Source organism: Panthera onca (genome assembly GCF_046562875.1).
Source record: "Panthera onca isolate mPanOnc1 chromosome E1 unlocalized genomic scaffold, mPanOnc1 haplotype 2 h2.Chr16_ul_4, whole genome shotgun sequence".
Lineage (NCBI taxonomy): Eukaryota > Metazoa > Chordata > Mammalia > Carnivora > Felidae > Panthera > Panthera onca.
The window spans coordinates 918,633-940,807 of NW_027675818.1; the positions used below are offsets into that span (position 1 = coordinate 918,633).

A 22,175-nucleotide genomic window follows, 5' to 3' on the forward strand; every position below is an offset into this window, starting at 1 on the left:
GAGAGAGAGACAGAGCATGCGGGCAGAGAGAGAGGGAGACACAGAATATGAAGCAGGCTCCAGGCTCTGAGCTGTCAGCACAGAGCCCGATGCGGGTCTCGAACCCATGAACCAACCACGAGATTATGACCCTCTCTGCCACCCCTCCACTCGCACTCTATGTCTCTGTCTCTTTCTCTCTCCAAAATAAACATTTAAAAAAATTTTTTAAAAACAACAATAAACATTTATTCCTCAAAAAACATCTTTTTTAATGTTTATTTTGAAGAGAGAACAAGAGAGAGAGGGAGACACAGAATCTGAAGCAGGCTCCAGGCTCTGAGCTGTCAGCACAGAGCCCAATGCGGGGCCCGAAGCCATGAATGGTGAGACCATGACCTGAGCCAAAGTCAGACGCTCAACCAACTGAGCCACCCAGGCGCAATACCCATCCCCAACCCTCCCCTCCCTCCCACCCCCCATCAACCGTCAGTTTTGTGAACATATTTTAAAACTACCATAGCCAGGAAAACAAACCATTCTAGATATTGCAAACACACACACACACACAAAGGTCATACAAGCAATTGGTGCTCACCACTGGTGGGGCTCGCGGTGGTGAAGGTCAGGGCCAGGGGGGAATCGCACCACTAGCTCTCAGGTTACTTTACCACAGTTGCTCTCCATAGATTCAAAGCTGCTGCTGCCACTCGGTCAGGAAACTTCGGGAAGCCACTGCCGGGGTCACTACAGCCCCATGGCCCCAAGCCTGACTGGTGGGGAGTATGGACTCCAACATTCGGCCCGCATGTCTGCTGCTACAGAGGAGAAAAGCATGGCTTCCACCTCCTTCCACCTCCGCCTTCCAAATTTCACACAGGTACGCTTTATTGGCACAATTCTGCTGTCGAGGGAATCTGTCAACGATGGTTCGTGGGTTTCCAGGACCTGCAAAGAAGGGGCTAGAAATGGGTGTCAAGAGCCAACCAACATCATCCAGCAAACCCCTCCTGATGGGGGGGTGTTCAAAGGCTTTGTAAAAGGGGGGTGGTGTCCACGTGGAGTAACCTGGTGGTCGTGTTTCTAAGTCGGAAACCCTGAAAGGTGTCATTCTAGCTGGGCAGCAGGTGAGGCGCTGGATGCTGACGACATACACTCATCCCCAGAGGTGACTGGAGAAGCGCCTGGAGTTGATTCTTAGTTTCATCTCTGGAACGTTCTCACTGGAATTAAAGCTGGATGGACTATTGGCAATGCAGTATCTGAGAAAACATAGCCCCCATTCAAAAGGGCTGCCAGAGAAAAGATCTCCACAGGGAAACATGTTTTCTCAAAATACAGCCTTTGGACCTCTATACGCAAACATCCCTGGGATGCTTACTTAAAAAGCTGATCCTGAAAATAATTTAATTTCAAAGGCTGTTGGGGCACCTGGGTGGTTCAGTCAGTTGAGCGACCGACTTCGGCTCAGGTCATGATCTCACGGTTCTTGGGTTTGAGCCCCACGTCGGGCTCTGTGCTGACAGCGCGGAGCCTGGAGCCCGCTTTGGAGTCTGTGTCTAACTCGCTCTCTGCCCCTCCCCCACCCCCCTGCTTGCACCCTGCCTCTCTCTCAAAAATAAATATTAAAAATAAAAAAATTAAAAGGCTGATCCTGCACACCTCCCCTGATGAAAACAAACAAAAGCAGACACTACTTAAAGTAATCCAGACAGATTTCAGTCAGTAACATAGTATTGCAGTGCCGTAGGGGAAAGGGTTCATCGTGAGCAGGCACCCGACTGGGATTATTACAGAGGTGATGGGGTATTTCACAGGGAGAATGAGGGACTAGGGAAGGGAATGAGTGGGGGGCTCTATAATCAGAAGTGAAAGATGACAAAAAGCAGGAAGGGACGCTGGCCCATATGAGACCCATCTGGCTTTGCTGACACTTCTCAAAGTTAAGCTCCTGCCCTCTCACAGAAGCTGGGAGACAGGGGCCCGATCTTCAGGCGTTGGCTGGACTCAGCAGCCAATCCTTTAGACAGCCGGGAGTTTTGCAGGCAGGCACTTTAAGGGAGGCTAGGGTCCTACTAGGGATGCGGCCACGAGCTGCCAGCAACCACGTCCGTGTTTGTTCGCCTTCACAGGCCAAGCAAGGTCGAATCAAGAAGAGGGCTCGGAGGAGCCTGGCGAGCATTTGGAGAAAGAATCTGTCACCCTCCGAACCCACATGCCCACCCCTCCTGAGCCCATCCCCCAAACAGAGGGACCACTTTGACAGGCCTTTTTATGCTCACCAAACGACTGAAGTAGGACAAGGCGGACGGGGAGGTGGGGGAAGCAGAGGTTCTCCGGCTTCTTCAGGGCTGGAGGTCGGCAGGGATTTGGGGGTGGGAGACGAAGGGCAGAGCAGATTGAGGATGACCAGGAGGCTCAACTGGATTCTTAACCTGGGAGTCCCGACTGGTCATGCTGGCCGGCTCCTGCCCCCACGGAGGTCAGGGCCTCTCAGTCCTGAGGACCACCAGGCACGACCAGCTCTGGCTCCTGTGGTCCTGGTGGGGGTATGTTGTTGAGACCTGGGGGATGGCGTGGAGCACCAGCTGGGGGGCGGGAGCACACTCATTCAAGAAGAAGAAAAGTCCCGAGGCCCAGAGCAGAGGCAGGAATGGTGCTTAGGCTGCGTGTGTTTCCAGGGCAGCGGCAGAGAGCGGTCTGGCGCCACACTGTGGAGGAAATGAAGATTTCAACGGTACAAAGGCCTCGTCTGGATGAGGGCTACACCCCAGGGTGGTAGAGCAGGAAAACAGAAGGAGCCTGGCTCCCTGACATAAGAGCCACCGAACCAGCCCCAGATCCAGTACTTAACCGGATTATCATATGAGAGATCAAGAAGCTGCTTCTTAAAAAAATTTCTTTTCAATGTTTACTTATTTTTGAGAGACAGAGACAGAGCACGAGCAGGGGAGGGGCAGAGAGAGAGGGAGACACAGAACGTGAAGCAGGCTCCAGGCTCTGAGCCGTCCGCACACATCCCGACATGGGGCTCGAACCCATGAACGGCAAGATCGTGACCTGAGCCAAAGTCAGACACCTGACCGACTGAGCCACCCGGGTGCCCCCAAGAAGCTGTTTTTTAATTTAACCCACTGTTGGGGCGCCTGGATGGCTCAGTCGGTTAGGTGTCCGACTTCGGCTCAGGTCAGGATCTCACCGTTCGTGGGTTCAAGCCCCACATCGGGCTCTGTGCTGACGGCTCGGAGCCTGGAGCCCGCTTCAGACTCTGTGTCTCCCTCTGCCCTTCCCCCACTCAATCTCTGTCTCTGTCTCAAAAATAAATAAACATTTAAAAACAAAGGAATTAAAGGGCGCCTGGGTGGCTCAGTCGGTTAAGCATCCAACTTCAGCTCAGGTCACGATCTCGGGGTTCGTGAGTTTGAGTCCCACATCGGGTTCTGTGCTGTCAGCCTGTCAGCACAGAGCCCGCTTTGGATCCTCTGCCCCACTCTCTCTGCCCCTCCCCCGCTTGCACTCTCCCCCCCGCCCCCCGAAAAAAAGGATTAAAAAAAAAGAATTAAAAAAAATCACTTAACCACTGTTGTGTTGGGTCTCTACTGCAGCAGCTGAACCTGTACGTAACCTGATAACGGAGGGAATCCATGTATCTGTTATCTTTTGCCACAACAGTGCTAACTAATAGACCATCCTCAAAACTCAGAGGAGGCTGGGAAACCGATTCTCACAGGTTGGCCGTTACCGCTGTACTTTAATGCCCTGCTGGCTGGATCGGCGCTGCTTCTCACTGCTGGTCTTTTCTCCCTGTGTTGCTGCCGGGACCCAGGCTGAAGAGGCAGCGGCTACCCAAGAGAAGCGTAAGAGAGCAAGCAAAAGAGCCATCGGGCCTCTTCGAGCCTAAGCACGGAACCAGCCCCCAGCCCCAAGCCAGGGGATGGGAAAGTACACTGTGGCCACGAGGAGACACAGCAGGAGCGGGGATGCGGGGAGGGCCCATAATTCTCTCTCCCAGAATGTGACAGAGTCCTGGGTCAGAGGCTACAACACGGTGGCCCTGCTCTTCTAGGCGTCACCTACGAATGGCGCAGAGTGAAAGACAGCGTCCGTCCATGTGAAGACTCAACCGCAGTTCTCTATCAGGTCAGGAGCCCTGACAAGACAAGAATCACATCTCCTTCCTCTTCCCAACGCCTAGGGCCAGGCCCTGCCCTCAGGGCTGACTCAGGGAGATTACTGGGTGAATCTGAGACCATTTCTTCACTCTCTGCGTCGGATTCCTTATGTGATACAGACTGACCTCCTAAAGGTCAGCACACAGTGCTAGGGGTTTGCCCGCAAAGCTGCAAAGGGACTGTGCCATTGGGAACTGAGATGTGTACCTAGGTCTGTCTACACCGCATCCTGGATCCACTGCCTGCCAGAGGGACCTCCAGAAGAAAGGACTTCTACAAGTTAAATATCGCAGACTTCACACTCCAAAGGAGAACCGTTTGAAGAGAGCCATGGTTAACCCTGACGAATGCCACCATCACCACAGAATTCCAGGCACCGGGCATGTGGGTAGAAAGCATATTTTAGGGCAGTGACTCATGGTAAGTCGTTTCCTCCAGTCCCTAAAACGGGCTATTCAATGTCAAGCTGTCTCAGGCTCAGGCTGATAACAGGGCAGCCATAGGGGACCTAGTGGGAGCTGCGTTGTCACGGTCCAAGTCTGTACGCACCGCTTGTATAACCTGCCCAAGTTCACAAAGACAGGATATCAGTCGCCGCTCTTTATGCTCCCAGTGAAAGAAATCCAACTAAAATATGCTTAAGCCAAAAATGTCATACGGTGTATCGGCTCACATAACCGGGAAGCCTAAGATCTTCAAGCTGGCCGCATCTAGCGCTCAAACGTCATTCTCTCCCCAACTATCCCTCAGTTGTGCTTTCCTCCATGACGGCTTCAGGCCACAGGATGGATGCCCCAAGACTGCAAAGATAGTCCTTAGTAACTCCAACTCTCCACTGAGGTTGAGCAAGCCTCATAAAGGAAAGCCAGTCTTCAAAAAGCCTCTGATTGGTCTGCTTGGACCCTGTATCTGGCAGGAGGAGACCCTGATTGGCCAGCCATGGTCAGCGTGCACCTGCAAGGTGGGCCTTAAACCAGTACTTAAGTCTCTGCTAGGGCACAGGAACTGAATAGAAAGTCAAGAGAGGGGGTTGTCTCACGGCAAGTTGAGGGGGCGAGGTGACAAATGGAAGACCAGACATTGAGGCTAGATTGAACTAACCCTAAGCCTAAACTTTGAACAGGCTTTCACACGTTCATAGATGCTATTGTGAGTAAAACACAAATTCACTTAAGAGCAGGAGTGCCTTCATAGTAACTTTTGGTCTTTCTGTATTTTTTGTCCCAATTAATAGATATCGAAAGGATCCCTACGATCACGAGCAGGTCCGAAGACCATTCTATTTTTTAATATTAGAAAGGGATTCTTAACTGCAGATTAAGAGAGAGAGTAAAGAAAGCAAGAAGAGAAGGGAGCCAGGAAAACCCCAGCCCAGGAAGCAGCGAAGGAAGGTTCCAGGACAGCAGCGTATGACAGGTCAAGGAGGTAGCCGAGGGAAACGGCACTAACTGTCATGCCAGAGCACTGGAGCGGAGTGGAGGAGTGATCGTGGCGGGCAGCACAGAAAGAGAAGGAGAAGAAATTAAACCCCGGGGGGTCAGGGGACAGAAACGAGTGCCATCGGACTACATGAGCAAGCTCTGCGGTGAACAATGCTTACCTAGTCACAATTCTGCAACCACTATCAATCATGGGGCAAGAGTGACAAAACTAAACCCCAAGAATGGAATGGGTGGGGGGTGTTAAAGACCTAACTCCTTGCCTGTGTTGCTAGGAAGTCCACAGATAGCGTCTAAAATGGGTGAATCAGAGCACCTGGGTGGCTCAGTCGGTTGAGCGTCTGACGTCAGCTCAGGTCACGATTTCACGGTTCGTGGGTTCGAGCCCCGCATCGGACTTTGTGTTGACAGCGCAGAGCCTGCTTGGGATTCTCTCTCTCCTTCTCTCTCTTTCAAAAAAAAAAAAAAATTAAAAAACTCTTTTAAATGGAAGAATTAAGAGCTAGAAACACAAGATAGGTGGAGATAAGCACCAGAAGATCCAGCGAGAGGTAAGGAGGACCGAGGACTGGCGAGCTGGCCCAGGAGGGTGGGGATGGTCGAGGCAAGAAGCTGCTGCGGGTCATTCTGTTTCCTCACCACTTCATTTCGTACTATTTGAACTGTAAACTATGTGTGATAACATTTGGGAGGCTTAAAGAGTCCATTCTTTTGTCAACGGCACCTCAAAGCTGTATTTGTGTCCAACTTTATTGAGATAGAATTGACACATAATTTTTACGAACCCTTTAAATCCATTTTTTAAAGAGAGTGGGAAGAACCAGCTTCCTGCAACAGAAGCCATGAGAACATTACCTATTCCGGTTTCAAAAGAAATGGTGGCATTAGTTCTGCTTAGATGATTTCGGTCAGAGACCAAGTAAGCATACATCTGGGGTTCAAACAAGAGAGGCTCTCACTCCAGTGCTCAAAGACCAGTTAGAAAACGGAGATCTGACTGAACTGGGTAGGTACGAATTAGCCAAAACTGTAACAATAATAATAATAATAATAATAATAATATAGCTAGTTATCCTCAAGTGCTTACTTCAGACCAGAAACCGTCCTGAGGATATTATCTTATTTAATCCTCATGGCAACTGATATTTTCCCCAATTTACAGATGAGGAACTGAGGCTCAGATAGTTTGGGGAACTTCCCGGAAGTCACACACTCTGGCCCCTCTGCCTGAGGCAGAGGGGCCTCAGCGTGTTGTGATTTACTTCTCTTTTCTAACCACCAATCAAACTTAGAAGTTTCTATCTCTGGTGCCATCTCGAGGGGCCTATGAAAACCACTGACTGTGGCAGTGGTCTCAGGCCCACACTTGCTGGGTTGTGCTGGGCCCTGCGCTGTCTTAGGGAAGGCCTAGAAAACAGTATGGGGTAGAGCCGGTATTCAAACCTAAGCATTCCCGGCTCCAAAGCCCACTTGCTCGGCCACTGAATTATGCTAGTTCTCCAGCTAGAATCAGAGCTGGGTGAGGATCCCACCTGTAGTAATTATGAGTTGTATGGCCTTGGGCCCCCAAGTTCCTTAACCTCTCTTAAGCCTGTTTTATCATCTATGCCATGGGGATAACAATGGTGCTTACCTTCAGGGTGGTTGCTAAGGATAAATCAAAATTCCTATCTGGCAAATAGGAGCCTCTATTTTCCACACCTGTTAAATGCCTTGCCCTTCAGCTCCTAGGTTAAGGAGAGATTCTCACATTTTCTCACCCTTCAGATCCACGGGTGGTAGGGCAAGAGACAGAAAAGGTTTGGGTCAAGGCTAAATACTTGGACCTCATCCCAGAGTGACTCTCCAGGGCAGGGGCGGGGTTCAGGAATCTACACCTTAGACCCCCGAGAAATTCAGATGCCTGCAGTCCTCCTGCCTGGCTTTGAATGACTATGCGTAGTGCTTGAAATCTGACAGACCAGTGCCTTTGTGAGCGTCTGAGCCCTTCCTGCACTGGCCTCCAGCTGTGTCTGTGCCTCCTCCCTTTCCCCATTGCCCAATCTGTCTTTATCTCCCCCTTCCATTCTAAGCCCCCTCCCCTTACTCTAGCCTTACTTCCTAGCTTCCTCTCCACCTCTCCGTGCACCCTCCCCTGAGCTCAGTCTGCATTCCTACCCACCGGCCGTTTCTCTACCAGTCTCTTCGCAGGCATTGCCCTTTCCTGTGTCCACCCGGAAGGCTCAGATAAAAGTTGCTTCCGCCAGGATAACCTTCAAGGCCTCTTCCCTGGCACCATGGCACTTTGCACGTACCTTTATTATTGCTCAAATAACAGGGTAATGGGAGATTTTTTTTTCCGGCCTCAGATTACCTGGTGGACTCGTGGCCCACGAATGGTGGAAATGTGCGCCAGAGTAAGATGGAGAGAGGAGGACAAGCCCGTAGACTTTGCAGAGGGGCCGAGAGGCCTGAGAAGTAAGAGAAGACCAGGAGACAGGGGCTCCTGAAAAGATAGATAAGAGATTACCATGCGGGGTTCCCACAGCTTTTGCAGACAGCGGCTGCGCAAAAATTCATTGGAAGAACTGAGGAATGTTGCTGGCTCCATCTGGGGGAGGGCATGCTTGTATCAAGACACTGATGCTCTTGATGTGCTATAATTATAACCAGAAACACTATCCTTTTGCCCAGGAAACTGGATTTCCCAGTAAATTCCTTACTTTCCAAGTTGTTTAACGCTAAGATAATGCTTTGCTTCTGTGTCCTTATTTATTTATCTTTAACGTTTATTTACTTTGGAGAGGGAGAGCACAAGCGAGGGAGGGGCAGAGAGAGAGAGAGAGAGAGAGAGAGAGAGAGAGAATCCCAAGCAGGCTCTGCACGGTCAGCGCAGAGCCCAATGCAGGGCTGGAACTCACAACTGTGAGATTGTGACCTGAGCCGAAGTCAGACACTTAACCGACCGAGCCACCCAGGCATCCCTCCGTGTCCTTATTTCTAACTTTCTGTTCAACTGTTAACCATACTAAATGTACTCAGATTCATCTAGTCTAAAATCGAGGAGAGGTGGTTCTCGCTCCTAGAGACAGAATTATTGAAGAGGCAGCCCGCACACACTCAGGTGCCACATCTCCAACAGCTGGTTTTATAAATGGAAACAGGCACTGGGACCCCTTCTTCTCCCCTTCCCAGAAAGGCTGATGGAGAGCCTGGCCCAGATCAGTGGAGCTTTCTTCCAAGAACTGTCCCGTTCCCAGACCAGCCCTGTAGACACCCCCAAAGTCCCCCTGGACCTGCAGGTAGCAGTACCTCTCCACCCCAGTACTCACCCCACACTCAGGCCCTAAGATCCCACTTGACCTGAGCCTGCAGGTATGAAGTGTCCAAAGCACAAGACATCTGTCCCCACCCCCACCAACACACACTCTTGACCTTTTGTTCTGGGTCCATGTGAAAGAGAAATGTCAACTCTACCAAGTAAAGGAAACAAACAACTTCCTGGCTAGATGAGAATAACCAGAACCTTAAGCTTCATGCCTGGGGGCTGACGGGTACCTAAAGGTGCTCCCTTGGTGATAGGGGTGATCAAAACCTGTATGCTTGTCCTGAGAACCACCAGGCGGGAAGCACCAACTGCACTGATGCCCTCAGGGAGGCAAAACTAGGGTAGACGTTATTGGTCCGATTTTACAAGTGGGAACCTTCCGGGCAGGAGGCCAACAGACAGCCTCCGTAGACAGCACGGTAGATAGTGCTGTGCCCAGGCAAGGTCGTGAACCCAGAAGGCGGCCGGGATCTAGTGAGACGCAGACACTGCTGGGGGCGGGCAGTAGGACACGTTCCGCCCGACACTGGTGGGCTAGCCTGGTGGCCTCGCCTCTTCGTGCGCATCTCGGGTCGCAGAGTCCCCAGCCTCCCAGATCACTCACCTGCTCTGGAGCTGGGAACTTGGGCTTTCCTGAGCGCTGGCCCCGCCCCGAGGCTCCGCCGGCCCTGCGCTGGGCTCCGCGGTCCGGGGGCGGGGCCGGACGCCGAACCAACGTGATGGCGTCAGGCGCCGCGAGCGCCGTTTCCTGTTGTCCCTGGCCCGGAGGCCGCAGCGCCTGGTCGGAGGCTTAGGGGCTGCAGTGGCCAGGAGTGCCCCGCGCCCCCTCCCCGCTCCCTCTGGTGAGTTAGGGGTCAGAGGGCGAGGAGGGTGAGAAGGGGACGGCGGGGCCGAGACGAGAACGGGCGATGGGTCACCAGCCCTGTCCGTGATCGCAAACCCTTGGTTGCTTTGAAACTGTCCTGCTTCAGAGCCTTTTCCCTGCCCGGCCTGAGCCCCGCACCCTACCCCACTCGGACCCGAGCCTTCAGCCCAAACAGCCAGTGCTGACCCGTCCCCTTCCTCTTCTCCACCCGTGACCCGAGCCCAGCCCTTACCCTCACCCCTTCACCACTGGTCTTGCGTAAGTGCAGCCACACTCGACCCCACGGTAGCCCACTTCCAACCCCTAGGACAGCCACTTCCCTCCGCCTCCCTCTAACGCATCTCCTTCTCACCCCTCAACCCCTTTGGCAATCCCAGTGCTCCACGCAAACCTCCTCGAGCCCCCCCTCCCCCTCCCCGTCTTTCTGGCTTACCCCTTTTCAGGCTCAGCTTTCTTATCCCAGCCCCCCTGCTCAGCCCCCCAAGGTCTGCTCAGCCAAAACACCCACCTCCCCCCACTCATTTAATACCTACCACTACAGTAGATGCCCTATTGCGCTTACCCCCCTCTTCTTGATAACTCTGATCTCAGCCCTATCTCAAGTCTTGTATGTATCTTCTTGCCCTCACCCACTCAACCCCTAACTTCCAAGCCCACCGCATACTTTCTTTCCATCCCCAGCCAGCCTGAGGACACTTCATTCCTGAGTCTTTGCTAAACCACCCCCCAACTCTTGCTGCCCTAGTTCCCACCACCCCTACCCAATCTTGTTAGATTGACGTCTTCCTATCCCCATTTCAACTCTTCATCCCAGCTCTGTGCCCACTCTTCCCTTGATGTGGTCCCCATTTGATCTGAGAACCTAGTGCAGTCCCCTGCCAACCCCACCTGCTTTCTCAGAGCCAGGCACTTGCCGAACACCTCAATTGAGGCAGGGCCTCAGATGGTAAGTAAGTGTGGAGGAGTAGAGATCCTTCTCCCGTGGGTCAAGTGCTTTTCCTGGATGTCAGGCCCCCTGTACCTGTCCTTAAGGATTGTATTCCTGGCATCCATATTACATTACTCGCGTTGGCTGCTGGAATGATAGGTATCATCCAAATACCTGGAAGGTGAGGGAGCTACTCATTCAGCTGGGGCAGTGGAAGCTTATCACTTCCTTTTGGGTGACGATCTGGAGAAACTCAAGCGGTTCCACTGTGTGGGGTTGGCTGTGGTCACAGAATCATGTCCATGTGCATTGCCCTGCCGCTCAGAAAGGACCCTCACCCAGTGCTCCTCCTGGCCAGAACTGGTTGTAGATTAGTCCCGCTACCGAATGTGCCAGAGGTGACGTTACATGTTGTGAAGAGTAGAGATGAGTGGATCCTGGGGACGCCGAGGCCTCCGTGGAGGCTGTTGAATTGCTTCCTCTTTTTGCAGGTGCTGGATCATTGAGTTTTGACCATTTTGATTACCCATGAACACAGAGAGTCAAGTTATCTCAGAGTAGCTAGACATTCTTGAGGCACCCAGGCTCCATGGTTAACATTTATAATCTCCTGGGATTTGGGGGTGCACATCCCCTCTAAGTTCTGGTGACCAAACTCCAAAGGATTGGCCACTTGACAGCCATTGTAAAGGACCCCAAAGAAGACCCCTTGTGTTTGCTTGCATTTATAGTCTCACGCCTTTGAGAATCGGATGTCCTTTTACCTTCAATATCCCCTTCCGTTAAGGTGTGATCTCTGAAGGGTTTCAGCCTGTTGGCAGCTTGGTGTAATGGAAGGAGTTCTGCAGTGACCCCACCACTGAGAAGTTGTATACCTCAACTTCTTACAGTCTGAAACGGTCTGAGCCTTTTTATTTTACTCATCTGTTCATTCAGCAAGTATTTTGTGAGCACCACTGTGTGCCGTGCACTGTTTGAAGCATTAGAAAGACAATGGTGAATGAGTCAGGCAAAGGTCCTGCTTTCATTCACTCAGAGTTTGGTCCTTGCCAGAATCTTAAGGGATCTGGGACAAGAATATGGGAGAGATGGGTGTTGTTGGATGGAAGGAGGGAGGGAGGAAAGAAAGATACCCAGTGTTCCTAGACCTCACATTTCTGGCCTCACCCACTAGCCTTTGGACTGGGAATCACGAGCTAGAAGTTGCTTGCCCTCCAGCTGATATTCAGTTGCTTTGTCGCCCTACCCACTCCCCCCCCCCCCCACACCCATCCCACCCCCCACAGGGCTCTTGTCTAGAAATCCAACTTTCTTCAGGTAGAAGGAGGTGCTGTTTACTCAGCACTCACATGTCTGAAGTATCAGCTGTCTTTCTGAATCAGAAGATAACTTTGTCATTTGTTTCCAGCTGAAAACCCTGACTCATCACCTGGTACAGCAGCTGGAGGGCTTAAACACCGGCCTGTTGTCGTGCATAGCCAGGTGCAGGATCGGAGTCAGGCCGTAGAGACGAGGCTGTCGCGGATGGCGGGGAAGTCTCTAAGAAGAAGAGGTTGCTGTTTACTGATGAACGGAGTGTTTCGAAAGTGGTGAAGCCAGGTTATCCATTTCTTCTTCTAATGTAAGTCTCATCTGAGTCCTTCTCCTCTTTTCGTTCTTCCTTAGTCTCTGGAGGAAGTGAAATTGGATGTTTATAGAAGGCCAGGCAGTATCACGAAGAGAATCAACCCCAACGATTCCTTCCTGTGTGTTGGAACATTTGAGGAGGGACAGCTCGGAAACCTGGCTGCCATGGAAAGGACCTGTGGTCAGCTAGTTGGGGCCACAGATCTGATGGGCAAGATTGTTTCTTGTCAGTGTTAGGCCTTCTTTGATAAGGTGGAGCTTCTGAAGAGTCTGTGAATAATAAGTTTGCCTGAAACTCTTTGAACCAAGGACCTGGGACAGTATGAACTGACGAAAGGCACAGAGCTTGGAATGAGAAAATTCTGTCCCTCACCTGAGGCATGTTTCTACTGAGCCTCAGTTTTCTCTTCTGTGAATGAGGGATACTCATCCTTCTCTCACAGGATTGTTTTAAGAATTAAATGAGGATAGAGAATGAGATCCTGTGCCAGAGTGAACCAATACAGAGGGGCAGAGGTAGACGAAGGGTGACTTAAGAGTTTCCTAAAGGCACACGGCACTCACCTTTTCTGCTCCACTGTATCAGGGATGTTTGAACTCTCTACTTGCTCTCTTTCTTCTGGGTCTCCTGAAGACCCACCCCTCTTTCGTTTGCTTCTTGGTGTCAGTGAAGACAGCTCTGAAGATAGAAAGTGAAACCAGTCCCATAGCATGGTAGATGGGGGTCTGGCTCACCCAAGGAGCCTGCTGGAGTGCTGACCTAGCAGTCAGGAGACCCAGAGCCCAGAGATCTCACATCGTAGATGGTCGTGGTCCTGCCTCTGAGCCATTTCCTGCCTTCCTGAGGCGTTCTAGAACCGACAGGCCTATGTAGGTAGGGAGCTTTGGCTTCCTGCAAGGAAAGATGTGCCCGGAACTTTGGCCTGACCCCCACGTCTCAGTTCTGTTTTGTGAATTGTCAAGTGGCAATTCTTCTAGGTTTCTCTGCACTGTTGTCCTTTTGTGACGTTCCCGACACTGTTTTAGGTCACAGTTGTCTCTTGTCTGGCCCTGCTCTGACCTCAGTGTCAGTTTACTTTGTTTTTTCAGCAGACCCTGACTTGGCCAGAGCACCCACTTAATGATAAGCCTCCCTCCCTCCAGTGAATATTATATTCAGTGAATTAGTTGATGAGGCCTCAATGGTCTTCCTCTTCAGATTGCTGAGGCCCAAGCCTTGAGGCCGGCTGAGGGAAGGGCAGTTTTAGGGCTTGAGGCTCTGTCTAGAAGGGCAGGCCCCCGGAATTGCCAGAGGGGATTGGATGCCAGGGTCTCAAAGCCAGCGAGCCTGAACGTGGCCTGCAGGGCTGCGTAGGGTAGCCTTGAAGAAACCCAGCCTCTAGGATCAGGCACGGTTTCAGGACCGACTCTATAGTATGTCCCCTTCTCCCGGTGCCCTGGTGGCCAGAGCATGGAGCTGGTCTCCAGCGAAGGGTCCTGAGGATTCCCAGTGGGTAGGAGCTGGGAAAGTGGTGGAGGGAGAGACAGTCTGATGGGCTGTGGCCAGGGGCTAGTGTTCCTCCTGTCAGTCTGTTGTGCGCTGACCAGAGCTGGTTTCGTGGGGGCCGTCCTCCACACACCTATCTGCCTTTGCATGTCCTTACTTAGGAAGGTCGGCGCTGGGTCCTGTTCACCCTCTGCCGGATCCAGAGGCCAGGGCTTGAATCAGAGCGTCTTTCATCATTTAGGGCCACCCTGCCGTTCTCCATGCCTCACTGTTCGCCTGTAAACCTTTCCTGCCAGACTCAACCCTGATGCTCCCTTGCATCCCGCCACCTGGGCCCCCAGCTGGAGAGCCCTCCTCCCAAGACTTCCCTGCCCCCTCCCCAGCCACCCCTTAGCCCTAGCTCACACCCGCCTCTTCCAGAAGGGTGGATGTCATCCTGGCCGAAGGTGGTAGAGCCCGCCACTGATCAGCCCTGGGATCTTGGGAAGTTCCCTGACCTGGGTCAGCTTTGATTTATCTGGATAATAAAAGAGCTCGCCTAGGGTGGTTACAAGGAATGAATGAAGCAATGTGTGTAAACAGTACAAAATCCATTCATCATGCCTCCATTTGATAACTTCTTTGGGCCATAGGTTTTTGAGAACAGAGACAGCGATGACCTATTTTTTGGTGTCCCTCCATGCTCGGCAGCGTGGTCACTAGAGATCTGTTTAGATGGGAATGTGCCTGCCCAATCCTGGTCCGTCCAAGTGGCTGGGGCGGTCCAGGCGAGCCAACAGCCACCCCCCGAGGCTCAGGTTGAGCCCCCCCCCCCCCCCCCACCTAAGCCACCCCCGGGGGGGTGGGGGGGAAGCCAGTGCCCTGAGGGATTTACCTGTGTACTGACTTCAGGTAGTTGAGCGGACTCATTCAGACAGTGGCCTTTGCCTATAAGGCTTGGCCACATCCAACCGGGGTAATAGATACCATTTATCCTTAGTACCGTCAGGCACTGTGCTGGGCGTTTTCCACATTCATAACCTCCGTTTGAGACGTCTGCCGTGGTGCCCCACCTAGCATGCCTAAGTGGTTAGTGGCAAATTGAGATTCGAACCCGTGTTGTTTCCCTTTAGGCGTGTCCCTGTGCTGCTCCAGCTGGACCCTCGTGCCTGGAGGGGAAGCAGCTATGTAGCAAGAGGCCCTCCCTTTGGAAACTTCCTTCAGTTGTGCTTGTCCCTGCCGAGCTGGCAGACATCGGGCTGGCACAGGAGTCAGAGGCTCCGAATGTGAATTGTGAGCCCCTGCTTCCTGGTCCACGTGGGCTCTTGGCACCTCCAGCGGCAGCATCCCCCTCGCACCCTTAGTTCTGTATCCAAATCGGCCCCTCATTCCCTGCTTTTTTGTGCCAGCGTTTGGTGTGGCATACAGAGGCCTCTCCATGCCCTGATTAGGGTGGACCCACCCACGGCACATAGGATTCCCCACCTCCTGAGATTCGAGCCCTCAGATTTCTTCTCTTCCCTTGTTTCCTTCCTTAAAATCCACTCTTGGCTTTTACTTTTGAATTCAGAGGCCTTTGCATTGCAGTTTGAGGAAGATGGGCTGACCCGCTGCCTGCTGGGGGGAGGGGGAGAATTGGCTGGGGGTGGTGAGCTGGAACCTGCTCATCTGGCCGCGCCGTCTGTCTCTGCAGGTGTCATGTGATTCTCCGAGGGAGCTGCAGTGTGAGCGGAAATGCTCTCGGTGGTGGAGAATGGACTGGACCCCCGGGCTGCCATCCCGGTAGGCAGTCGGAGAGGCTCAAGGGTGGGGAAGGGGGCACGGGACAGCCATGTCATTGGTCTTCCTCACTTTGAAATGAATGAGTACTGTCTGGAAAGCGAGGCTTCGGGCTGAGAAAGAGTTATAGCAGAAGCAGGCTCTGAGGAGACCCTGCCCTTTCTAGAACATCTTATTGGTGATAGAATGGGAATTGATAAAAAACAACGGATTTTAATAGGGGCTGCCTGAAGACCAAGGATTTCTCAAAGGAAGTCATACATATGGGGCGCCTGGGTGGCTCACACGGTTAAGCGTCATGATCGTAAGCGGCTCATGGTCTTGCAGTTTGTGAGGTCAAGCCCTGCATTGGGCTCTCTGCTGTCAGAGCAGAGCCTGCTTTGGATCCTCGGTCCGCTCTGTCTCTGCCCCCTCCCCCACAGGCACATACATGTATGCACATTCTCTCTCTCTCTCTCCCTCTCTCTCCCTCTCTCTCTCTCTCTCTCTCTCTCTCTCAAAAATAAGTAAACATTAAAAGAAGGGGCAGCTGGGTGGCTCAGTCGGTTGAGCATCCGACTTCGGCTCAGGTCATGATCTCACGGCTCATGGGCTGGAGGCCCGCATCGGGCTCTGTGCTGCCAGCTCAGTGCCTGGAGGCTGCTTCATATTCTGGGTCTCCCTCTCTCTCTCTGCCCTCTCCCTCCCATGCTGTCTCTCTCTGTCTCTCAAAAATAAATAAACATTAAAAAAAAGAAAAGAGGGCATTAGGGTGGCCTGGGTGCCTCAGACGGTTGAGCGTCCATTTGGCTCAGGTCATGATCTCACGATTTGGGAGTTTGCTGCTGTCACTCCCTAGCCCACTTTGAATCCTCTGTCCTCCTCTCTCTTTGCCTCTCTCTCTCTCTCTCTCTCTCTCTCTCCAGTCAAATAAGCAAACAATAAAAGAAGTATATGACCCATAAGTCATATGAAAAGATGTCTAACATCAAAAGACTGCATACTGTATGACTTCATTTACACAAAATGTCCAGAATTGGCAAATCCATAAAGACAGAAAGTAGATTAGTAGTTGCTAGGGGTTGAGGGAGAGGGGACTAGAGAGGAGTGACTGCTCATGGGCACAGTGTTCCTTTTTGAGACAATGAAAATGTCCTAAAATTAGGTAGTGGCTGTAGTTTCACTATTCTGTGAACATACCAAAAATCACTGAACTGTATAGTTTAAATGAGTGAATTTTAGGCAATGTAAATTGTGTCTCATTAAAGCTGTTATAAAGAAAAAAAAAAAAAAAAAAACAGGGGCTCCTGGGTGGCTCAGTTGATGGAGCGTCCGACTTCGGCTCAGGTCATGATCTCACGGTCCGTGAGTTCGAGCCCCGCGTCGGGCCCTGTGCTGACCGCTCAGAGCCTGGAGCCTGTTTCAGATTCTGTGTCTCCCTCTCTCTCTGACCCTCCCCCGTTCATGCTCTGTCTCTCTCTGTCTCAAAAATACATAAACATTAAAAAAAAAAAATTTTTTTTTTTAAAAAAAAAAGAACATTCGACTTTTCAAAGAACATTAACATGAACTGTTTGGGCTAAGATAAAAATAAAACAGTAAAATATTTATCCATAATCCTATCAGCTAACAGTTCAAACCAGGTTTTCTGTATTCCCTCCCAATCCTTTTCCAAAACACATAGGTAATTTTGACATGCTTATACTATGACAGAACTGTCTTTATCTTTCCAAAGGATTTTACATATATGTATTTTATAATTGATTTATGTAACAGACCTTAACGGAATACTTACATGTGTCAGGAACCAAGCCAAGTGTTGAGGATGCAAGAATGAAAAAAAAAAGCAAGTCCTGCCCTCAGAGTAATCCCCCCGCCCCCCAACTCCTGTGCTGTAGGTCAGGAAGTATTCGTTCCGTTTAACAGATGAGGAAATTAAGCTCAGTGAGGTTAAGTGAAATGTCTGTAGTGACCCAGCTGTTGACCAACAGAGCTGAGACTAACATCTGCCTCTGACTGCCAGGTCAAGGATCTTTCCTTTTTTCTTTCTTTCTTTTTAAAGTTTATTTATTTATTTTAGGGGCGCCTGGGTGGCTCAGTCAGTTAAGCGTCCTATTTCAGCTCAGGTCATGATCTCACGGCTCGTGGGTTTGAGCCCTGCATCAGGCTCTGTGCTGACAGCTCAGAGCCTGGAGCCTGCTTCGGATTCTGTGTCTTCCTCTCTCTCTGCCCCTCCCCCCTCCTCATACTTTGTCTCTCTCTCTCTCTCTCTCTCTCTCAAAAATAAACATTAAAAAGATATTTTTAAATAAATAACGTTTATTTTATTTATTTTGAAAGGGAGAGTGAGCATGAGCAGAGGAGGGGCAGAGAGAGGGAGAGAGAGAGAGAGAGAGAGAGAGAGAGAGAGAGAGAGAATCTCAAGCAGGCTCCACACTGTCAGCACAGAGCCAGATACGGAGCTCAAACTCAAAAACCGTGAGATCATGACCTGAGCTGAAATCAAGAGTCAGATGCTTAACTGACTGAGCCGCCCAGGTGCCCCTAGGATCTTTTTTTTTTTTTTGAATTTTTTTTTTTTCAACGTTTTTTATTTATTTTTGGGACAGAGAGAGACAGAGCATGAACGGGGGAGGGGCAGAGAGAGAGGGAGACACAGAATCGGAAACAGGCTCCAGGCTCCGAGGCATCAGCCCAGAGCCCGACGCGGGGCTCGAACTCACAGACCGCGAGATCGTGACCTGGCTGAAGTCGGATGCTTAACCGACTGCGCCACCCAGGCGCCCCCCTACGATCTTTCTTAATGTGGACCATGCTCCTGTTTTCTTGGTGTTTTTATGGTTCTAAAGTGGCACTTGTTGCCTCTTCATGGAATCGTAGACCCCTAAACAAGGTGGAAAGCTTCACCCCTGCCCTAGATGGATCACCCAGGCTCCCACACCTGTAACTATGATGGAGCCGGTATTTAAACACAAGATTTCTATGGCTATCAAATCACTGAAGTTCGGTTTAAAAAGCAAAACAAAAGAAAAATATACAAATATCTTTGCAAAAAAATAACTATCTCTGGGTGGTATAAGTACGTAATTTTCCTTTTCTCCTCTATGCTTTGTCTCTGTTTTCTTTCTTTTTTTAAAATTTTTTCCAACGTTTATTTATTTTTGAGAGAAAGAGAGAGCGTGCGTGCGTGTGCAAGTGGGGGAGGGGCAGAGAGAGAGGGAGGCACAGAATCCAAAGCAGGCTCCAGGCTCTGAGCTGGCAGCACAGAGCCCGACGTGGGGCTCGAACCCATGAACCGTGAGATCACGACCTGAGCCGAAGTCGGACGCTCAACCGACTGAGCCACCCAGGCGCCCATCTTTGTTTTCTATGATTAGCTTGTGCTAGTTTTGCTGTATACACACCCACAGGTAGACGTGAGCACGTGTGTGGGTGTGCGTGTATTTGGTGATAAGCACTTACCTTCCAGGGGTCACCGCAGGATCTTCTAAAGGCCTGTGTTATGTCTGACACCGACTAGGTCATCAAGAAGAAGCTAGTGGGATCTGTGAAGGCGTTGCAGAAGCAGTACGTGTCCTCGGACACAGTGGTCACTAGCGAAGACGGAGATGCCAACACCATGTGCAGTGCCCTGGAGGCCGTATTTATCCACGGCCTGCATGCCAAGCACATCCGAGCCGAGGCCGGAGGGAAAAGGAAGAAGAGCGCCCACCAGAAGCCTCTGCCTCAGCCTGTCTTCTGGCCCCTCCTGAAAGCTGTCACCCACAAGTGAGATCAGCAGGGGAGGCTTTGCTTTGGGGAGGAGCTTCAGTGTGGGTGACCCTGGGCTCTCCCTCTACAGCTATATGGGAAAGCAGCAGAGATGCTCTGTGTTCTAGAATGGAGATGGGTGAGATAGGGGTTATTGTTAGACCAAGCCTCAAGAGCCCCTCAGCGCACAGGCAATGGCCTGGGGCTGCTCAGGCCCCTGGCTGGTCGCCTTTAGCAGGAGCCGCCTTTTTGCCACACCGTGGCAAAGTTAGGTAGTTGGAACAGAGAATGTGTGGCCTGCAAAGCCTAAAATCTTTACTAAGTGGCCCTTAACAGAAGAGGTTTGCTGACCCTGCCTTGGAATGTTTGAACATCTCTATGCTAAGTATTATATCCTAACAGGCTATGGCATTTTTTAAAGACGTGGAATCCAGATCATCTGAATATCCACCCTGGGACGTTTGCCTCTGCGGCCCTGGCCCTAACTGCCTGGGCTTTGGAGCAAGCAGCTGCTGGCACGTTGCCTCTAAGGGCTATTAAATGCCACCTTCAGCCTGAAGGTGCCTTGTCAGTCTGTATCTTCCTTTTCATGCTGACTGCCACCGCCCTATCTCAGGTTCTTACCTCACTCCTAGGTGGCAGTGGCTTTCTGATTGTCCCCCTTATCTCATTGTGTCTGTCCTTAGGTCAGGCAGCTGGTCAACATTTATTGAGCTTAAGCTAACCCGAGCTCATTCCCTGAGCCCTGTGGAGCACGCACTCCTATGGGCGAGACGTGCTCAGGGCACTGTGATGGTCAGAGGAAGGGCATTTACATCAGACCAAGGGTTCGGGAACTGAGTTGGGTACATGATCTTATCCCGAGCAGCCCACCCAGAAGTCTGCGCGACTGCGGTCAAGTCATTTCCCGGTGTAAAAACTCTCAGGCTCCCCAGTGCTAGCCTGGAGTTCCATTCACTTCGTTGGGGCCCCGGAATCTGTATCCTGACCAGGTTCCCAGGTGATTCTGACGCACAGCCAGGTGTGGGGACCCTTGCCCCACCTTGCCTCACCGGTTGGATGCTCAAGACCCTGCATCACCTGACTTTGCAACCCAATCAGCCACTCCTCCTCCTCCCCGTGCTGTAACGGGAGTGCTCACCACTCCTGTTACACAGCTGCTGCTTCCCTACCCTTGGTGCCTTTTCTCTGTCAGTCCTTGGTGCCTGAGGTTCCCCTTCCATCTTTGCGGCTTGAAATCGCTCAAGGCCCAGCTCAATGCCTTGCCTGTGCCTAATCCCTATGCCTAATCCCGCAATGCCTTGCCTAAGGCATTGTCCTTACTGCAACCTGGAAGTGATTGCCTTCCCCCCACCCCAGCTCTACTGACAACAGGGTTCACTTCCGTGTGCCCTTGAAAGGTAGTAACCTGGACTGAGGGCAGGACCATGTCTGTATCCTGTATCTTCACAGCTCCAAAGACCTGGCACTTAGGGGCTCATCACATGTATGCCGGATGAGCAGGTGATGTCAAGGGCGCCTGGGGAGTTGAAACTAAAATGGCAATTATCCTGCATGACAGTAACCTTGAAAAAGTGGGGAGTTGTAGCTAAATATTTCTCAATTCCCTGTAGAACACTGCTATCTGAGATATTTTCCCAAGCCTGTATATACTTGCAGTCGTTATTACTGGCTCCTGCTCACCAGTGGATAAAATGATCCTCTGTGATCTGAACTCACTTCTTGAAACAAGCCTGTCCTCTCCACCCCCAGGCACATCGTCTCGGAATTGGAGCACCTGATCTTTGTCAGCACGGACGTGGGCCGCTGCCGGGCCTGGCTGAGGCTGGCCCTCAATGACGGCCTGATGGAGTGCTACCTGAAGCTGCTCCTCCAGGAGCCCGCCCGCCTGTGCGAGTACTATCAGCCCACAGCCCTGCTTCGAGACGCCGAGGAGGGCGAGTTCCTCCTCAGCTTCCTGCAGGGACTGACGTCCTTATCCTTCGAGCCCTCCTACAAGTCCGCCATCTTAAACGAGTGGACGCTCACCCCGCTGGCTCTCTCTGGGCTTTGCCCGCTCTCTGAGCTCGACCCCCTCACCACCTCTGGGACAGAACTACAGCGGAAAGAGTCTCTGGATTCAATTTCCCATTCCTCAGGCTCAGAGGACATCGAAGTCCAGCACTCAGGCCATAAGATCCGACGGAACCGGAAGCTCACGGCCTCCTCCCTCAGCCTGGACACCGCCGGTTCATCCCAGCTGTCTTGCAGCCTAAACTCTGATAGCTGCCTACTCCAAGAGAATGGCTCCAAGAGTCCAGACCGTTCCGAGGAGCCCATGTCCTACGACTCCGACCTGGGGACAGCAAATGCCGATGATTCAGACCCGTCTCTGCAAGAGTGAGTGTCCTTCCCCCACTCCTCTCCTCCCCCTGCCTTCCTTCCTTCTCCTCTTCCTCTTTCTCTCCCTCCCTATAGCATGTGATTGCCTGTCACTGAGCATTGACCTCTCTAAGGGCATAAAGGAAAAGGGGATCGTGGCTCTTCCTCAGGGACTGGAGTTGCCGGGACTTGTAACTGGAGGCAACATGGGGCAGCGAGGAGAATGGATTCAGGGAGGGCTCGAGCTGAATCAGGCTCCAGCTCTGCCCCTGGCTGATCTTCGACCAGTTACCTAATTTCTCTGAGGCTTCGTGTAAAATATTATTGCCTCTAGGGCGGAAACCAACGGTTCGGAGTTAGATATACAACTTCCAAAAGACGCAGTGAAGCCCAGCGCGTCTGGGTGCTCCGCTGCGACCTCCCAGAAGGCCTCTGAAGGACACAGACCCTGAATGAGGCCTGGAGGAGGTGGTGCACAAAAGGGGCCAAGCGAGTGAGTGGAGGAAGAGCACAGGGAGCAATGAA

The 22,175-nt window shown here is 51.7% G+C and overlaps 1 protein-coding gene and 1 long non-coding RNA gene across 7 annotated transcripts in view; one reads left to right on the top strand and one right to left on the bottom strand.

The window, feature by feature from the left end:
* On the bottom strand, positions 1-11,355 carry LOC145715149 (uncharacterized). Of its 3 annotated transcripts, XR_014137172.1 has the most exons (4): positions 9,502-9,516; positions 5,907-6,039; positions 2,262-2,690; positions 1-927 (listed from the first exon to the last, which is right to left on the bottom strand). It is a non-coding gene; the product is annotated as an uncharacterized LOC145715149 (long non-coding RNA). The 3 variants fall into 3 exon arrangements; XR_014137173.1 differs by lacking the exons at positions 5,907-6,039; positions 9,502-9,516 and adding an exon at positions 10,865-11,355; XR_014137174.1 differs by lacking the exons at positions 5,907-6,039; positions 9,502-9,516 and adding an exon at positions 3,558-5,900.
* The window catches only part of LOC144615447 (pleckstrin homology domain-containing family M member 1-like), a 20,465-nt gene continuing 7,915 nt past the window's right edge, over positions 9,626-22,175 (top strand). For 2 of the 4 annotated variants that reach the window (XM_081794789.1, XM_081794792.1), the window contains exons 1-4: positions 12,223-12,311; positions 15,475-15,563; positions 19,060-19,307; positions 21,042-21,668. In XM_081794789.1, the coding sequence (XP_081650915.1) occupies positions 15,516-15,563; positions 19,060-19,307; positions 21,042-21,668 (923 nt within the window). In that variant the 5' untranslated portion in view covers positions 12,223-12,311; positions 15,475-15,515. Of the gene's footprint in view, positions 9,740-12,220; positions 12,312-14,914; positions 15,075-15,474; positions 15,564-19,059; positions 19,308-21,041; positions 21,669-22,175 lie in introns of those variants that run through there. The other 2 variants (XM_081794790.1, XM_081794791.1) reach the window with 2 other exon arrangements.